Source organism: Coloeus monedula, assembly GCF_965178545.1.
Source record: "Coloeus monedula genome assembly, chromosome: 3".
Taxonomy (NCBI): domain Eukaryota; kingdom Metazoa; phylum Chordata; class Aves; order Passeriformes; family Corvidae; genus Coloeus; species Coloeus monedula.
In genome coordinates, this window is record NC_138783.1 from 19615006 (window position 1) to 19635584 (window position 20579).

The following is a 20579-nucleotide window of genomic DNA, read 5'->3' on the forward strand; positions in this document are numbered from 1 at the left end:
GCTCTTTAAGATAAGTAATTTTTTATTTAGAATACCAGTGTAGTAGGTTGACACTTTTGCAAATCAGTTCTGTTCAGTGTGAATTTACAACAGTTTCACTTCCATGGGTTTTTTTTGTTAGTCTAAACACACCTACTGTCAGCTTTCCTCTTTCTGAGTTCACGGTAGTGTTTTCTGGTAGTTTCTTTCCCATGTAAGTAATGTTAGAGTGTGATGAAGTTGCTATATCAGTTCTCTGTTAGAGAAAAGGAATTTAACTGTGTTCTGTGTTACCCATTTTAATGTGAATATGATTTTCAAAATAACTTCAAAAGTTCAGTTAAAGTTTTCTGAAGGATTAACTTAAATGACATGTAGGGTTCTCTTTCAGACAAGGCTTTTAAAAAACATGTCAGTCAAGAAAAGAAAAAACAGGATCTTTGATAAAATGACTAATGATCTTGTTTGTTCAGTGTTTCTATTTTTTCCTCCTCTCTTTTCCCCCTTTGCTTAGCAACTCTCAGAATTTAAATTTCCTTGTGGTCCTTCTCTTTTCCTGTTGGGCTTTGTCCTTGAATGACCTTTAGCAGATATTTTGATCACAAATTGCATTTTTGTCATTGGGATTTACAGATGATCTCCTCTGCGAGCTCTGTTTCTTCAGTTAATCTAATCCAGTTTCCTCAGTTCCCCTATTCTCTGTACTGTTCCTCTTCGGGGTTCTTAACTGACTTCTCACTACTGTCTGTGTGAGATTCAAGTGATTTCCTTCAAGTTTCCTTCCAATGGTCCTGCCAGTTTCCATTGGGAGATGACACGATAGGCACTCGAGGTGTCGGACAGTAGGGTACTGTAACATATTAGTAAGATTTTATCAGAGCAAAGTTGGTAAGGAGAATCTTTCAACTGCATCACTTCATCTGAACAACTCAGTTCTACCCTTGCCTTTTCCTTGCTCACACTTAACTCTCTCTCTCTCCTGACTCATTTCTTGGAGCTCTTATTTCTAAAACTTTTCATGGCCCCAGAGCTCTTGCCATGCATCTAGGCTTTGTTTTTTTCCTTATTATGCAAATTTCTTCATAGAATGCAACTTTGAATATGAACTGTCAGTAGGAACCCTCTGACCTTCTCTGCTCTCCCCCATGTACTTTGATAGGCTTTCATTTTTTATGTTTGCGTTTTCTTGTTTGTTTGTTTTTTTAGGGAGGGTGATTGGATGTTTGGATCTTGTTGGTTTTTTGCCTAAAACATCAATGTATCAAGAATGTCTAGGAATCAAGGCAATTTAGTGACATCCTGTTGAACATGTATAGCCTGAAATTTTTTTTGAGTTTTTTCTGGTCAGGTGCTTTACTTTCAGACCAGGTAAATAAGCACTGTTACTGGTGTTCCCAGTTCTGGTTTAATAAAGTGAAGCTGGTTTCACTGCCTGTCTCCTCAGCAGGGAGCAGCAGATCTGTGCTTGGCAGCCTTGCCATTATCTCAGGTTTAGTTAATGATGCTTAAGTAACTATAAAACATGTAACAGCATATATGTCAAACAGATGAGAAAAAAGTTTCTTTGGCATTGTGTTTAATCTCTTTGTTAAACAAAATGCCTGAAGCTTTTTAAACATCAATTATTTTCTAATCCTTTTAGAAGTATATGGCAGATATGCCTGTAAGGCACATCCTCTGCAATGGGCCTGTTATGACAAATTAGTTTGCAAATCTGCTGGTATCACTTCCCTAAAAGCAGAGGCTGCATAAAGATTTTGCAAACAACTCATAATATCTCTCTCTAATCTGGCCACCTGGAGGTAGGCCCCTAGGACTTTCTGAAACCCCCAACTCTACTTAGTGCAGTGAAGAAGTACAGGGAGGAACTCAGTTGTGCGTTCCCTGGCTGCATTTCTGTTTTACAGGGGAAGCCTGGACCCCTCACTTGTTTCTGAAAAGCAGCCCTTACTTTGGGGCCACTCTGCTCAAGATTAGAGCATAAATAAAAAGTAAGTTGTGCTGGATCTTGGCTTCTGATGGTAAACTGTTGCACAAAAAATTTTTCTATTGCAGTTTGATCTGACTGGAAGGAGGGAATTTGAACTATCAGATTAATTTATGATTTTTTTCAACATAGTATTATCATGAAAACAACCTTCCTGTTTCTAAACATAAAGAATTAGATGCTTTTTTATATAATCAACTTGTTGCACTCATTTCTTTCTGAAATGTGACATTTTTTTATTTTTTAATTTGAAATATTTTAAATAGCAAGAAGGTCACCAATAATAATTTATATTTTTAAGTTAACTGTTTGGCTTTCAATTTTTGAAAATGTGACCTACACTTCCATTTACAGAAAGCAACATATTTTAGTTTGCTGAGGAAAAAAATCCAAACCAGACAATTTTAATGAGTCCAGTTTTACTTTAAAAAAGGAAAAAATATTTTTTTCCAGTGAATGGAGAACACTTAATTTTGTTGGTTACATTTGTCTGTGTGCAGCTGCCACTAAGTTTATTTATCTGTTACTAGTAAGTGTCATAGCATGCAGTCCTTCTTTCTGTGTTTAGAGCTAGTCAGGCGTACATTCATATGGCTTCAAACTCATGAGCAAAATAAATGGCTAGGCTCTTTCAAGCCTTGGGTCATACATGTAGCTGCTCTTTGGATTTCTGTTGAAAACATTGTGTAGAACTCAGCAAGCAATTTGAACAGCTCCCTCAGTGCAAAGTGCTGAGATAACCACATATTCTTGGCCTGCAGATACCTTCTCAGCTTTCACATGTCTGGTACCCCCTAAAAAACTTCTAGACAATGCCAGTAGTTGGAGAAACTTGTCTGGGAGAGAATGCTTTGTGAGAGCAGCAGATACATCAATAATGGAAGTTGTCAGCCCTCACACAGGCAGAAAAGTGTAAAAGGAGCACAGAGTCAGAGCCTTTCCAATTGTGAAGTTTTTCCAGTATTGCACGTTTCAGAGGGGAATGGGAAACCTGGAAGTTATAAGATGTTTGGAAGGGATCTGGAGACACTGATGTGGGGTTTAGGAGTGTATAGGGAGGACTGATAAATCAAGGTGGGAGATAATGAGATTTTGATTGTTTGGGTGAAAGGAGAAGGATGCTAATAGCAGTATGAAGAAGGAAAAAATGGAGGTATTGATTTTTCTGCAAGGATGAAGTAAAACATGTATCCAAATTAGGGGGTAGGTGAGGAGGTCAGCAGTGTTCAATTGAAGGCTCGGGATGATTTTGGTGTATTGAGTTTGTAAAGGAAGCGGACAGAGAAAAGTTATCAGGGAGATGAGGAATAGAGAGTTTGGATTTACTTTCTGAAAACAAAAATCAGGAACGAATGGGAACATTCCGAAGACTGAATGCTTGAAATAGGTTCTCTCTGGCATTTTCACCGGCTATGTGGAAGAAGAGAGCCTTTTAAAGAATGTAAAGGAGCTGACTAAAAAAAGAACTAAGAAATAAATTGACACAAGCTTTACCTATACCAAGAAATAACTTGATAATTCCAAAAGCAGGAAAGTGGTGAAGTTGAGATGTGATTTTTCTGAATTTATAGTGACTGATAGAGTACAGTGATTGGAACAAGTGGTTTTAGTGGAGTGAATCTTCACCCCTGGTTCACCATTATAGTTGTGCTGAAGCAAGTGTTAGTTACATGTGCAGCTAAACAGTAATGTTAAGTGGAACTGTGAAATTGTAAGCCGTATAATCAGCAGTTACATTTGTTTACAGATACTTTAATAACCCCCCCAGTGGGTTGTAAATATGCATATAAAACACAATCTGATAGCATCTTCATTATCCACATTTTATTACTGTATAGTGCTTGATGAAGATTTCCCCTGATTCCTCACTCATTTTGTTAGCACCTTACATCTTTTACTGATTTGCTCTTCTGAGTAAAAACGTGCAAAATGCCACTGGGAGTAATCCTGGACTGAGAAGGAGAGCAGGCAAGAGGACCTAATAGATCTTTCAGCTTCTGAATTTGAAAACTACAGTGAAGTCATGCAGGGCTTGGTAACTATTGAAATTTGTGATTTGTGGCTGTCTTCGTGTTGCAAAATGAATCAGCAGCAAAATGTCAATATTCTTAGATTTTCACTTTTCCATAGTTCTGCCATTTATTTATCTTTTAAGCTTTTTATTCTTCATTGTGAAACTTTAAAAAATTTGAAGCATTTCTGTTATTGTTTTCAGATACATTGATTTCCCTACACCTTTTAGTTGCTGAGGAAATAGAAATTCTTTCCCTGTTGTAATACCCGCATTTAGAGTGGGTGTGTGCTGTCTGCAAGGCCTCAAAAGAGCTCTGCATATGTGTGGATAAACTGGAGAGAGAGACACTGGGCGAGAAATGATCCCTGGCTGTTGCTGTTTCAAAGTATTTAGGAATGCTGACTCTATAAAATAGCTGCTGAGAAATAGGAGTTAACAGGTTTCAACAACCAATTCACACCTTCATTTAAAGAAAGAAAAAGATAAAAGACCTATTCCATGACGCTGCAGAGAAAATAAATCTGTTGAATTTAGTGTATTTTAAATTTGGGCCACCACTATTCCAAACGCTTCTTGGAGAAATCACAAAAAATCTCCTTAGATATTATTTCATTAGCTAACCACTAATTTCCTAGCATCTGGTTTCTGTCTTGTCCAAAGTGCTAGCCAACAGAGCTCTAAAAACATATTCTCCTGAAGACTTTTGTTTTCTGTGTTGCTGGTGGAGTTTTGGGGGTGCAGTGTAAGTGAGTAGACAGCCTAAGATCCTACTTATTAATTGCATCTAAGATACTGTCTTGGGTAAGGCATGAAAAACCAGTTGTTAAGGTGTAGTATCGCTGTGATCATATCTGATATTTTAATGCTCCTATACTTTTTTCTAGATGAGGTCTGAAATGTATTTATTTTTTATTGGAATTTATGAAAAAATGTGGCTATTGATTTCTCAGTAGCAGTTAAATAGTGCATTTCAAATTGATACTCTAAACTTTGAGTAGCTGTGGTTCTGCTGTGGTCAGTGCTTTTTGGCTCAGGAGAGAACAGACACAGCCTCAGTGGTTTGGGTTCACAGAAGAAGCAGTAAAACAGGCAGACCACAATGAACAGCTTATCTGACAGTTAAATGTTTCCAAGTTCAAGATACCTCAGATAAACTAAGTTTTAACACCTTGTTAATCCCCATAATTTATTACTTGATTTTCTGTTCTTGCTGCTGATAGTGCCCAAGAGCCCTATTACTGCCTGAACAGTGTAGAAATACAGACTGAAGAGTTGGTCCTGGCCCAAAGAGCTTCAAATCTGAGTATGAACTGAACTGTGAAGGGAAGCAAAAGACAGAGATGAAAGAGGAAGAGGCAGTGGTCCAAATACCATCACCTTCCTCACTGTCAAGACAGGTGTTATAGCAACAGGAGCTTTTAAAGAGAAGAGTGTGAACAGGAGCAGGGCTTTTGGGGTGTGGTTCTTTCCTCAGCAGATCAGTAGCACAGGCTTATTGATAAACTTGTTTAAACTTGAGCTAGAGACAGAAAGTACTGTTCCCTGGGTGCTGGTGAGACAGAAATCTCACTAAACCTTTTTCCTACAAATGCAAGATGAAAAAGATTGAATAAAACAACAGGTAATATTATAGAGAAGAGCAAGTCAGTGGAAATTTGCAAGATAGAAGTAGAAAATGGAAAAGAACAGTCTTCACAGCTATTCTGGGTAGCTAAGAATAAGGTAAAATTGCATGTACAAAAGATAGAGAGAAGAAAGTTCTGATACTTGGTGCAAAAGGTTCTGAGACAGGAGAACAGATTCTCAATGGATAGGCAGGAGAGCAGTGTTTTAGGTATAAAAGGATGTGCAAAACCATGAGCGTGCTTTGGGATTGTGGTTAGAGATCAGAGTTGAAAATATAGAGAAGTGTCCCCTTTGGGGACATGCAGACTTCCTGTATCTCTTAAGGAACTTGCTGTCTCTCCAGCAATGTCCAGTTACACAGCTTTGGAAGTGGCTTTTTCTGATGGTATCTTTTCCCCATTTCATAAGGTTCATTTTCTCTCTTTTGCCATCTCTGTTCTGATTGGATTAATCCATATTTGTTCGGAATGATGTCAGTATTTAGCAATTGTACTGGCATGATATGGCAGAATTCCTTTTTTCCCTTAGGACTGAACTTCTCAAGCCTTCTGTGTGTCAATTATTTGCTCTGCAGTTCAGAAGCAGTGAAAACATGTGGCCTCTCACTTAAAACTGAAGCAGCCACCTTAAGAAAATGCTCTTTTCAGTGGTGATAAGTCAAAATCCACATTGCTCACTGCAGACTTACAAAGAATGTTGTTTCTATCTGGGTCAGTATTTGTTTGAATATTTTTTAGATTGCCCTAGAAACAGTAGTGGCCTTTTTGTGGTGTGTTTTTTGGCAACATTTGAGAGTCTCTTGCAGACAAAAATGTTCACTGTAAGTTATACAGGTACATGTTTACCTCCCTAGACATTCTTGTGGTCTGCTCTGGTTCAAATGGAAGCAGTGTCACTTGACATTCCAGGATAGCTGCATCTCTGCAGTTTTACACAAGTGCTGTACTCTTTGTGCTCAGAAAATATATGCTTCATCTCCAGGTTTATTTTAATGTCTTTTGCTTTTTAATAATGTAGCAACATTTGGGGAGTTTTAGAAAATCCCATGTACACATGATCAGGGCAGGAGGGAAGAGAGGACCTAAATTCCTCTGCTAAATTGCTTGAAAATCATATGCTAGACACTAATCCCTTTTCCTTCAAGCATGTGGAAGTTGTGTGGGTGGTGTTTAAAACACTGTATTTGAGATTATAGAGTCATACTTGGCTTTGATGTGTGCCAACAATAGTAAACAGATACCATCCTATATAACAGTATTTTTAAAATCTTACACTTCAGTTAGAACACTTTTGAGTTCATCGTTCTTCAAATACACTTACTAGATTTACTATTGTAGAAGAAAGGGAGAGAAGTAGTGTCATTTAGAGAGGCCTATGGAGAAATGGCTTATTTTAGGGTTTTTGACAGGAGAAATGACTTATTTTAGGATTTTTGACAGGACTCTTTAAGAAAACAATCCCAGGGTAAATACCAAGATCCAGATATTTTTGTTGATTTGAGAGATGCACAGAAAACCCCTTCAGGAAATATTTTTCAGGATCATTTGTTTTATTTTGTTTTCTTTCCTTGAATTGGCGTGGGCTTGCTTCTACTCTAATGATGAAGAAAGGCAGTACAAGGACATGGGGTGTATAAATCATTTCCTAAAAGACTGGCAGGTAGAGATTAGGATTTCCTTGTAAAAGGTCCTTCTATCCTTTTACTTCTGTACATTGTGTACATTGTGGCTTTCTTCATATTTTTGTTTCCTTCTAATATTACCTCTCTAAAGATTTTTGAACTGGTAGAGGGTTGCAGTAAATTAACATGTAGCACAGTAACAGTATGGATGTGTAACTTAGTCAGATTTTCTTCTTTTTTTCCCAAATTGTATTATAAAAAGAGAAACTGTTACCAAAGCTCTGGGTATTTATATTTGTAATGTTTGCACACACAGTAGGGCTGTAAACTTTGGGCATCAGACCTTTGAGGGAAGTACAGTCACTGTTTAGTACCATCCTCTCATGTGAGAGACTCCCCAGAACATTGTCTCAGCTGGAGTCAGTCATGAGCACTTCTTCTACAGGGGATAGCTTATGTAACTACAATTAAATACCTGAAATACTCAGACACTGCACTTCCTCAGCCTAATTCTGTAGAGAACTAATGTTACCAAGACATCAAATCACATCTTTCTGATGAGCTGAGGCAGAGCTGACTGACTCATCTCCTAGACAAGTGTCCGCAGGTTCAGCCTAATAGCATGAGGCATGTGCATAGTATCTGCCAGCCTCTAGTGCGAGGATCATTAGGACATGATGCAACAAATACTACAAAAAGATCCCTGAAAATATTTATAGGAGATACTGTCTGTGGTTCAGGAGATGAATGTGGCAGGCAGTGGTTTCATTGCAAACAGGATTTTATTTTTTTCTTTCTGTGTTTTATATATGTAAACACATATATATTTAGATAACAGTCTAAACATGCTATTAACTAGGACAGTCACGATCTCAGCCTTAGTTTGATAAGTCTTGTTCTCCTTCCCTTTCCGCCACCCCTGCCACCAACCAAAAGTCAAGTTAAAGTAACTCTTTAGATTTGAATAATGAACAGGTGCCTTCCAAGGCTGTGTATCCCTAAAACACGAGAAAGCAAGAGCAGTGAAATGTTAATTCAAACGGAAACTCAATTTAGCAGCCATCTCTGAAAGTTTCTTTCATTCTGTGTGACCCTTCCCAGATCTCTGCCAGAGGAGGGTGTTTCTCAGGGTGCCTGAAAGGTCACCAGGTTTCAGTGATGTAGGAGCAGGAGGAGAAGACATTGCAGAAACCTTCACCTTGTGAAGACTCTGTAATACCCGCATTTAGAGTGAGTGTGTGCTGTCTGCAAGGCCTCAAAAGAGCTCTGCATATGTGTGGATAAACTGGAGAGAGAGACACTGGGCGAGAAATGATCCCTGGCTGTTGCTGTTTCAAAGTATTTAGGAATGCTGACTCTATAAAATAGCTGCTGAGAAATAGGAGTTAACAGGTTTCAACAACCAATTCACACCTTCATTTAAAGAAAGAAAAAGATAAAAGACCTATTCCATGACGCTGCAGAGAAAATAAATCTGTTGAATTTAGTGTATTTTAAATTTGGGCCACCACTATTCCAAACGCTTCTTGGAGAAATCACAAAAAATCTCCTTAGATATTATTTCATTAGCTAACCACTAATTTCCTAGCATCTGGTTTCTGTCTTGTCCAAAGTGCTAGCCAACAGAGCTCTAAAAACATATTCTCCTGAAGACTTTTGTTTTCTGTGTTGCTGGTGGAGTTTTGGGGGTGCAGTGTAAGTGAGTAGACAGCCTAAGATCCTACTTATTAATTGCATCTAAGATACTGTCTTGGGTAAGGCATGAAAAACCAGTTGTTAAGGTGTAGTATCGCTGTGATCATATCTGATAAATGCTCTACTATTGTGTTTTTTTGTTTAAAGGTTATTGTCTTAACCTTTTAAAAAGCCTCAAAGCAATAAAATAAACAACCATCCTCAAAAAACCCCCTAAAAAAGAACAACCAAACAAAAAGATCACAAAACCCCACAATGAACCCTGAACCTTTTCTAACCCTGTTTCAGCATGATCCCAGTGCTTGTAACCATTTAGGGTGGTTTATAAAGAGAATCAGAAAACATTTTGGAGCCATGGTTACAGGAGCTAAATAAGCAGTAGGCACTTGAACTGAGACAACTTTAACACCACAAAAGCACTGACTTCTGTAGTTTTTTTGTCTGAATTTAATGCAATGTTTCATTCTCTTTACTGTAATGAAAATTTGATGTGCATTCTTTCTTAAATGGCATCTGATGTGGTATCTCTCTTCAGCTCTTTGTGGTTTCCTGTTTTTCATACACAGATGAAAGTATCTGCTGAGATCTATTATACTTCCCATTTTGTCATTTATGACTTTCTCAATACAAGCCTGCATGTAACAAGTGGATTTCTTTCCACTTAGAAATGTAGCAAATATCTTATGCATTAAAAATACAGGAGTGTATCTTTAGTGTTGTACTTCAAATTACTGCTTGTTTTATTTTAGGATAACTGCACAGTATTTGTTACACAGGACCAACTTAATACAGTTGGTTTCCCCCTCCCCCCCCATACTAAGTAATTTACATTTGTGCATGAGAAAAATAGTTGGAAAAACAAAGGCAGTTTGATCTAATAAAATTTACAGGAAATATTACTAAGTTTGTGAGGTCTGTGTCTTTAGTTGATTTAGCAGTTATTAACAAAATATTACTATGAATGTGTGAGATTTTGTCCTAAATAATTATGCATTGCTTATATCTTGGTTAATTAGAATGTTTTTAAACATAATATAATCTGATTTCAATGTGTGGCAGAGCATTTTTAAGAGAAGGTGTTATGGCTTGGCAAAATTTGGATTTCACCCTGACACAAGAAGAATTGCTGTTATTGAGACTGATAAGATGGAGTACATCCAAGTGATCAGCCTCATCCCAGTTTCCAAATACAAGAACTCAGTTGGTAAAATAACTAACCTGCATTATCTTCAAGTGTGCAAATAGAAGCTGAATCTGACAGAACATGGCTTTGCGTGTTAGAAAGGATAATTCTAATTTCCTGTCTATTAAAGTTAATGTAGCTGCCATGGCTTATGGCAGGGCTTGGACCCTAGTGGTATCTGGTTGATTGCTGTCATGTTACTTGACCACTGTTGATGAGCTTTAGCTATAGCAAAAATCACATCTCTGTAGATATTAAATTGATGCTTATCATTCTGGAAAGTGAGGCTGTGAAGAAAGGAGTTCTTTACCAAGCACAGAGCTGGTCCTTTACATTATCTCTGAAAGGATGTGAGATTGTTTGCAGCACCTGTTGGTAGGGTATTTTAGTTTCTTCAGTGTTCTTTTTGTTGTCCTCCTAAGGAAGCTTGAATATTTATCATTGTGAAATAAATGACACTTCAGCTGTGTTTAAAGGAAGGTAAGCCATTCTTGTATTTGCTTAGGCTGCTTTCAGAAAACTTAATTTGTATTTTTTTGTCTCTGTAGAGAAACAAAATTAATGTTCCACTTCACTTCTTTAAAAGTTCTATTTTGATGTCTAAATGAGATACCAAATCTTAAATATGTTCTTTTATTGAATTTATTATTTCTACTAATTTAACAGAACTATAGTGCCGTGGAAAGTGTTCAGGCAGTGCCTTCATGAAGTTCATCAGATTAGCTCTGGTTTGGAAGCAATGGCTCTTAAATCTACTATTGATTTGACCTGCAATGACTACATTTCAATTTTCGAATTTGATATCTTCACTAGATTATTTCAGGTAAGATTTAAAAATTTTAGATACTTGTGTGAATTTGAGAAACTTACTGCCCTGAGGGCAAGGGAGCAGATTTTTTTTAAAAAACTGAAAGAACTGAAACATTATGATTTAGAAATAAATTGTGTATTTCTTTCAGTCCTTCAGAGGTGTTTGAGGCAGCAACACCCACATCTGAAAAACGGAAAGCATGCAGCAGCACCTGCTTCATTTCTGCACACCTCTAGTGTTATTGCAAGACCTTTGTGTTTGCTGCTTGCTTGCTTTTCACTATTTTAAAATACATTCCTAGAAATGTAGACCTCCTGATAATCAGAGTTTTAGTTGTGTTTTTTGTTGTGCTTTTTTATCTACATACGTGAGGTATTGCTACAAACACATAAAGACAGCTACATATTACTTTGTTTTAGGCTAAAGGTAGGCCTAAGTCATTCCTTCATGAACCTATTTTTTTGCCATTAATGCTTTGCTGTTTATTTTCAACAAGGAACTATATTTGGGAATATCATTAATTGTGTTACTGTTAATATTTATCTGAAATAAGGTTGTTATGTATGTTATGTGCCTATTTCAACCTTGTGTTCCTTCTACAGAACCTACTTAAAGTATTTTAGTCAGTATAGAAGACTGTGGTAGTTTGCTTCCATATTAGATGTCCTGCCTCTGAATTTATCACTTCGGGTATTTCTTTTATATATTGAAGCCATTGAGATATACAACCATTTATTTGATAATTTATTCTCTTTACCCTGTAAAGTGATAAACTAGTACAGAGCCTCAAGTTGCACTAGGGAGGTTTAGACTGGATTTTAGGAAAAGTTTCTTCACTGAAAGGACTATCAAGCACTTAGTGACATTATTTAGTGGGGGACTTGGCAGTGCTGGGTTAACAGCTGGACTAGATCTTAAAGGTCTTTTTCCAACCTAAATGAATATATCATTCTTTAGCCTGATGGAGATGTGTTCAAAATATCAATTTTATATCAAACCCTGTGTTGATGTTTGTTCTGATTTCCACATTATCCTGTGTTAATTGTTGCTTAGATGTCCTAGTTTTGCAGTTGTGGGAAAGGGTGCCATTATGAAGTTGGCATTAAAATCTGGCAAGAGGGGATTGATGATTTTAGTATATAGAGTTTTGATTATCTCTTCTCCGTTATGAGTCAAAACAGTATCATAGTTACAAATGTTAATGGTGTCAGTAATCTCTGTTTAATTTAACCTCAAATATTGGTCACTTACTTTCTTTGTGAGGCCATTGCCTGTTTGATTCATTACTTTGCCTTGTGCTAGAAGAAGGGGATCAGCAGTATTGATACATGTAAAGAGAGATGACTGGTAAGGGTTAACTTTTAATTCAGCAAAGAAGCAGAGACAAATGTTTTGCCAAACAGATTAGGTGCAATAACTGCATAACTGTTGAACTGAACTTGCCCTGAACTTGGTCTGAGAACCATTCCCATGAGGTTAAATTTTACTTTAGTTTTTAAACAGCTTCTGTAACTATGTGTGCATACACCCACAGAGAAAATCCCAATTAAGTAATCAAAATACTGTTTTGCCAACTGTGGGTTATGTTACAGAAAAGCTGCATTTGTAATGATCCTTATTCACTGAAGAAAGTAAGACTAGTTTTTATGGAGATCCTGTGAAAGTGAAGTTGCTCCCCCTGCCTCCCCACTGTATGTATGCACAGCTTTAAGTGCTGTGTTCCCTGACCAGAGGGGTTAGCACAGCAGAGTATCTGGGTGCTCTGAAGGAACTTCAGTCTGTTGCTGTTAGCATGTGCTTTGATGTGAAAATACTTCCATGGAAGAGAGATCTTGTCCCATTTAGCACTTCTGCTCTTGTAAGACTCTGTGTACACAAGGCAAGCTATGGGTTCTTGCCTTTGAATGGTTTGGGTTGGAAGAGACCCTAAAGATTATCTTGTTCCAACCACCCTGCCATAGGCAGGGGCACGTTCCACTAGACTGGGTTGCTCAGAGCTCCATCCAACCTGGCCTTGAACACTTTCAAGAGTGGGGCATCAACTGAAAAGCTGTGGATCAACTTCCATGGGCAACCTGTTCCAGTGCCTTCATAACACTTAGAGCGAAGAATTTTTTCCAAACATCCTACCTAAACCAACAGTCTTTCAGTTCAAAACTGTTGCCCCTTGTCCCATCACCCCAAGCCCTTGTAAAGTCCCTCTCCAGCTCTCTTGTAGACCTGCTTAGGTACTGGGATGCTGGTCCAGGTTTCCCCAGAGCCTTCTCTTCTCCAGGTTGAATAATCCCAACTTTCTGAGCCTGTCTTTATAGGAGAGGTGTTCCATCCACCTGATATCTTCCTTCTCCTCTGGGCTTGCTCCAGCAGGTCCATGTCCTTCCTGTTCTGGGGGCCCAAGAGCTGGATGCAGTTTTCCAGGTGGGGTCTCACGAGAGCTGAGGAGAGGGAGAATCCCCTCCCTCACCCTGCTGGCCATGCTGCTTTGGATGCAGCCCAGGACACATTTGGCTTTCTGGGCTCTGAGTGTACCTTGCTGGGTTGTGTCCGGCCTCTCATCCACCAGCATGGCCAAGTGCTGCTCATCAGGTCTGCTCTCAATCCATTCTCCACTCAGCCTATACTTGTGCTTGGGATTGCCCCAAGCTGTGCAGGACCTTGCACTTGGCCTTGTTGAAGTTGTTGAAGGAGCTGGTGAGATGCAGTGTTGAATCTATGAACTGTGATTTTTTTTTTTTTTTTCCTCCTTGCTTTTGGACAAATTTAAACACTTCAGGTTTCTTATGGCCTCTCTGCTGAAACTTGTCTTCTATTCCATGTGTCTAACTTGAAGAAGTATAAATTTTAAAATAAACAGGTGATCATCTCTGTGTAAGTAGTGGTTGGGGTTTGCCTGGGAAATGTAGCACTCTCAAGCAGAGCTGTTAGGATAATCTGCTCAAGCATGTCACACAGGCATTTCATCTCTGCCTCATTAGCCCTTAAAAAATCTTTTAAAGGGAATTTGCAGGGCACATAAGAACACAAGCATCTTGTCTTGTGTTGCTTAACTTCACCTGCCTTGATCTTTTGAGAACTAGATAAAAAAATCTGCAAACCATTCAGAGGCAGTTTCTTGTCTTCCCAAATGCTGGCAATGGACATTTATAAATCTGTATTAATCCACTACTCAAAAAAATCATCCTTCATTTACAGTAAAGGACTGTTCTGTATTCTTTGAAGTGATAGCATATCAGGAATGTTTCACTGAGTTTTTTGAAGCATTTGCTATTCAGGTCAGCAAATACTCAGGTGAAGTGCTGTCAATATTTGTTTTGTTCTCTGTCTTTAATACCATTATGGTGACTGAAGAAATCAAGAGGTAGAGAATAAAAAAAGGAATGACAGCTCAAATTAATGGCTTTATTACGATTCATTTGTTAGTGTTGCTTATCATTAACTGTGAAAGTGCTTCAGGACCTCTCAAGAATAGGCTTAATTGTGGTTTTATTAAACCATCATGGAGTCATACTTTCCAGGTTCTAACTAAACATGATGTTTAATATTTCATGTAGCTGTGAATAGAAGGTCTCTTAAATTCAGGGTCTTCAAAATCCTTATCCAGAAATTTGTACTTGGTGTTCTTGGAATAATTCTTTTGAAGGAACACTTGTAACAAAGTCGGGTATATAGGACAGTCCTTTGTACCAATTAGACCTAAAGCAAAAGTGTGTGTTTTTCAGCTGAAGCTGAGAACACTTCACGTGTCTCTGACATACAGACCTGAGTTTTTTTAGAAATGAAGAGCTACCTGGCTGCTTCTCCTCACTTGTTTGCCTTCTCTTTGTAGCCGTGGGGCTCAATCTTAAGGAATTGGAACTTCTTAGCTGTGACACATCCTGGATATATGGCATTCCTGACATACGATGAAGTGAAAGCAAGGCTGCAGAAATACAGCACTAAACCTGGGAGGTGAGAGGTTTTGCTGCGTACTGCTTTTCAAATAAACTTGCTGTCTCAGAACCTATATAATTATTCTAGGTTCGTGCTTCTATTTTGCATATTTTTGTGTTTTATTTAACACTCACTTTAGCACTGAAGAAGTGAAGCAAAAAAATACTGTATTAGCACATAAAGTCTAAATATGTAAAAATTAACAGAAAGAAATTGAAAATAAATTGCTTTTTCTTCTTCTGAATCAGGTAAAACAAGCAATGCATTCTTGAAAAGCATATTTTAAAATATAATTTGATTTTCAAAATTTACATTGAATTTTTACTTAATAGTAAAAAATCATCTTATCAACTTTCATGGTAACATTGAAGCTATAAATTTAATCGGTGCTTTTGTCTTCGAGTTGTGTTTCATATCTCTTTTTTTCCTTTACAGTAATCATTCTATATCATAAACTCTTCACCTAGAAAAGCAATCAGTCAGATTAAAGATCATGACCTGTTGAGTTTTTAAATACTTTTTTTGTGGTGCTATACATAGTAAATTATTTAAACTGAGGTTTTACCATTTATGTCATTGTTGTCCTGGGGTTTTTTCTTCATTCAGATGGGAGGAAAAAAAATTCAGTAATTAATTTAATCCTACATTACTTAACATTTATTTTGCTAGCTTTATCTTAAAGTTACGAATCTTTTTCCCTAATGCCTACTTGTCTAAACTTCTGCAGAAACACATGTACACATAAAGTGCATTGTTTTGAAACTCATTAGTCAAGTCTACCAACTTCAAAACTTCACAACAGCTATACCCATATTCAGTATTTGGTTTCTTTTGATTTTTAGCAAACAGTATACTGTATCTTAAGTTACCAAAGTAGTCAAGTGCATAGATACAAAAATCTTGTGGTTCCAGCAAAACAACACTGATTTTTAGCTTGATACTCATGGACACTACTACATAAGTCAAATAACTAGGTTGATTTTCAGAGTGTTTGATATATTTAGTATTTTCTCTATTATTGATCCTGATGCTGTAATAGAGAAATTACCCCAAGTAGCTTTTATGTTCCTTGTAAATAGAGAATTAGTTCTAAAATAGCTTTCTATTACATACCAGAAAATTACTTTCTGAATTGCTTAAGTGAAGTGCTGGAGTGTGAAAGAGGGGATATGGAGTAAAATTTCTTCTTTAATCTGCCTAAAACATCCTGCAAATTACAAGATTCTGTTCAAATGAATAGTTAGAACTTCAATGTAATGTGGGCCCTCCTGAAGGTTGTAAGAGCTCTGTCAAACTTCAGAGAGGTTTAGATTTCTCATAATAATTTGGAGTGAAATAAATTATAGATCTGTAATTAAGAAAAGCTGCTCTGTAATACAGAATTGAGTTTGTGGCCTTTTGCTGTGAGATGTTCTTCGCAGTGAAGTTTGTGCATGTGGGATGGTGTCTGACATGAAAGGGAGTAGAGTTTTTAGTATGAAGCACTATACACCCCCAATCCTGTTGCCTGTAATCTTCCTTTTCTTCTGATTGAGCTCTCTGTCTACATTATGTATACTCCCAGCTATTGCCTGTAACACACAGAAGTATTTAAATCTAAGTCCAATTGTGTAGTTAATATCTGATTTTTCCAAAACAGAAGTGATACTTCTTTTGTTGAACTTCACAGGCTCACACAAAATTACCATTTGCTAGTAGGATAGGTTTTATCCTTCATCTTCCCCATTTCTGTTGCATCTAAAGATGCTTTGTATTTCTCCTTCCATTTGTTCAGGTTATTGGCCTGTGTGTGCACAAAAGGTGTCTGTTGTAGCTATGGAGACTTGATAATAATCATACACTCTTCTTGAAGAGGTTTATGGACATGTCTTGAGTGAGACTGTTCACAGTGAATGTGCAGCTTTCACTCTGAGAACTAAAGCACAGGCAGATGAAAAGCAGGGGGTAGGCAGCTACTCTGACTTTATTTCTGCCTGTGAGAAACTGACAGTGTAGAAGAGGCAGGTTTATTTAAGGTTATACAAAGAACGTGGCAGAACTGGGAATCTGACCCGAATATCCAGGGACCTAATTCAGTGTTTGAACCAGAGGCCATCCTTGCTCTCTTCACTTTTTTTTTTTGCTGAACTCTGAATTACACTGACTTTTCATTCATCCTGTTTTTATCAAGCTACATTTTCAGACTGAGTTGCACTCGCCTGGGCCAGTGGGCCATTGGGTATGTGACTGGCGATGGGAACATACTGCAGACCATACCTCACAATAAGCCTCTGTTTCAAGCTTTGATTGATGGCAGCCGGGAAGGATTGTAAGTACAAATTCTTACAGCCACCCTGGCTATGAAATCCTGATTTCCTTGTTCTCCTAATTCTTCTATAGGTAGTTAAAGATGTTTAAAACAGAGAATCTGCATATGGTGGTTAGCATTCTTCCGGAGTTTAAGGACCATTTATTTAATTCATTTAAAAAACACTTGTTTCTAGGTAATTCCATTAACCAGAGTTACTGAAAGTTAACCAAAGTCATATCTCATAGCAAATAAATTCCACGAGAAAATAAAATGAGACAGCTGTTGCATTGATCACTCCTTCCCCCCACAGCCCCCCACGAGTTCCCAATGCACTTAAGCTTGTTGAACAGTTATTACTTCCAGTTACTCATGTGTCTAACTCTGGACAATGATTTGAAAGCTATGTAATTGCTTTTTTATATATTGTGCAGCCAGAACGTTTTCCACATTCTAATAGTTTACAGAAAAGATTTATAATTATTAGAGAATATAAGTTTATAGGGAGAAGTAGTACATTTTTACTGGGTTGGCTGAACTAACAGGCAAATATTTGGTGTTGGAATCTTTTCACTGGGATACATGTTTTGGTATACCCAATATAAATATATATAACGTGAGAGAAAAAGGAAAGGCAGTTGATGAATCCTCAAAAAAAAAAAAGATTGATAAATCTTTTGCAACCATGTATTTTTTCTCAGTCCTACGCAGTCTAGTATTTTTTTCTGGTATGATGATTTCATACTTGTAGTAAAAGCACACTTATATTGGTAGTATTTCTCTCTGACAAAAACTGGAGCTGAGAATATTTAATGCATAGTGATGTTTTTGTACCCTATAACTTTTTGATTATGTGACTTAACAATATATGGCCTTTAAGAAACTGTTTGCAAGTTACAGATAACATAAACCTGAATATAGAAAAATTAAGGGTTGCTGTAATACCATTTAACCTATTGCTAATTTCCCACGTGACTAAAATGCTCCCATCATGTAGATTCTTGTCATAATATACAGATATGCACATAAGTAATATTGTGTCATATATAATATATATATCACAATACAGATACACACAAATGTGTTACCATCTTTTCTGCTGCTTTACTTGAAATAGTCTTAAGAGTCCCTGAGCATGATGCTCTCAGTGGGGAAATCACTAGGAAGTATGAGCTCACTGTGAAACAAAGATCTGAAATAATACTCTTTTGAGCTACCCCCAGAAGGTTATCTGCTAATCAAAGCTCAGATGCGTTCTGGTGGTAGCTATGCAAGTGATGTCAAAACCTTTCTTCTGCTCTTACAAATATGCTTGAGCATGTGTCAGAATGAATATGTAGCAATTCAGTTGCATTCAAAAGAAAAATAGATGGCTGAGGAAAGATGATTTATTTTAGTAATGTCTACTGTAACTTATTCTGCCCCCTTGAAATTTTTTAAGTATGATTTAGCTAATAAAGCTAAAGATACGTGCATATTTATAACAGTCTTCTTGTGATGCAGCTATCTGTTCCCAGATGGACGAAGTTATAATCCTGATTTGACAGGATTATGTGAGCCCACACCACATGATCACATAAAAGTCACACAGGTATGTTACAGAGTTTTGAGTTACTTTGTAATCTTCACTTCCCTTAGTATCTCACCTAGCAATAATAATAAACTTTTATTAAAATGTGAGTAATAAGTTCATAAGAGTGAAAATAATGTTGTTGATAGAAGGGCTTAGGTGAAGAACAGGATAAAAATCCTTTAAACTGTAGAGCTGATGGTGATGCAGATGGCGTGTCTTGGAATGTTTTGCTTATTGTGAGCCTTTTCCAAGTGACAAGTGTTTTAAACAGCTATGAAAGGTTTTTCTGATATCTGTGTAACAACAGGTTTATGTAGCTTGTTTTTTCCTTGCTAACAGCAGAGGGAATACAGAAACAAAATGAGGATCAAATAACGGTTTTGAAGCCTGAGTAGGAATGGTACAAATAACGGTTTTGAAGCCTGAGTAGGAATGGTACAGTTTGTTGGCAAGTCCAGGAGGAGGAGTATAGTTCATACATCACAAAGATGTTCCGGGGTATCCAGTTCTCTCCTTTCTTCTTTGTCTATGGTGCAAATTAAAAAAGAGATTGGGAAAACAGCAGAAGTAATTAAATGCCTAAACAGAGTCACTTTGCAGAGAATTGCAGAGAAAATTAGAATATGAAGTTGTGTTTAAAGTCTTGTTAAGTGATGATGTGATTAATTGTGCAGATGTTTGGTAGTCAAGTAGTAGGAAGTAGCCCCCCCAAGACAAATGCTTGATTAAAAATGGTGCTGAAATCAAGACTAGAAGGTTAAGGCATACTGTGTAGAACATTTTTCCTGATGAAAACATCTGGAAGACTTGAGGATATGTTCAAAGAAAGACATCAGACTAAATACAAGCCATACTGTTCCCAACGATCTTCTGTTTCCTCAAATCAGACTGGATGACCTGCTGAATCTTCTGTACTTCTGGGTGCTCCATGTGTATTCCATCACCAGAAGTATTTTAGAAAAGAAGCATTCTTTACCATCTGTGGTATTATCAGAAATACCATTACAAAAATATCTGTTTTGTAAGTAAGAGAATTCCTAAAAACAATTACCTGAAGAAAACCTGAATACTTCCACTTCTCTGACTTCCATCTTTCCCTTCCAGTCTTAAGATAATAATGAAAGAGTAATGGAGATTTATCAGGTATTTGTGTTGCGCAGAGCAGTGCTCCAGCCCATATATTCACTTTTTCCTCAAGGAAAGGAGAAGCAGCACGTTCTTCACAAGCCAATCATTTTATTTCGAATCCATTGAATGAATCTAGTTGTGAATCCAGTTGTTTGTGAACATGTAGTTATGAGGACATCATTAGCTAATTACGATGGTGATTCAACAGTGTGAATTATGTGAGTCTACCTTAAATAGTATATAACTAAAGAGGTTTAAAGTTGTCACTATACCTACTTAAACTATGAAAAGATGGTATTGAAGTGGCTGCAGGGCTAGATTGCTGCAAATGGATTCTTTGCTAGAGCTCCACTGTAAGCATCTTTAGTACACTAACTACAGCTGCAGATACAAGCTCTCTCTTTTGTTTTCTCTTTTTCTTAGCCTCATGTTCCCTCACTTTACTTAGCAGTAGCTGCTTACTTTCCTGTGACCTGGATTCTACTTACTTTAAGCTTTCAAAAATTGGTTTTTCAAGGCTAAAAAAACCTTATTTCAATACAAATGCATTTAACTGTCCGTTCCCCAACAATAACTAATTCTAGAAAACTGTTCTGGACTTGAGTTTTGTCTCTTTTTTATTCCTCCTGATGGTGGTGTTCTACCTTCCTGTCAGTCTTGTAAGGAGGCAAAGTACTGAATAATCTGTGCATGACTGTTGCCAAGTTATCCTGCAGGGTGTTCTTGCCACGCTTCCTTCACAAGG

The 20579-nt window shown here is 37.3% G+C and overlaps 1 protein-coding gene across 3 annotated transcripts in view; it reads left to right on the plus strand.

The window, feature by feature from the left end:
- CBLB (Cbl proto-oncogene B) overlaps positions 1-20579 on the plus strand; it is a gene marked incomplete at its 5' end in the record, with an annotated part of 128087 nt that overhangs the window by 68759 nt on the left and 38749 nt on the right. For all 3 annotated transcript variants that reach the window (XM_082278233.1, XM_082278234.1, XM_082278235.1), the window contains 4 exons: positions 10772-10928; positions 14743-14864; positions 17017-17154; positions 18637-18724. In XM_082278233.1, the coding sequence (XP_082134359.1) occupies positions 10772-10928; positions 14743-14864; positions 17017-17154; positions 18637-18724 (505 nt within the window). The remainder of the gene's footprint in view (positions 1-10771; positions 10929-14742; positions 14865-17016; positions 17155-18636; positions 18725-20579) is intronic.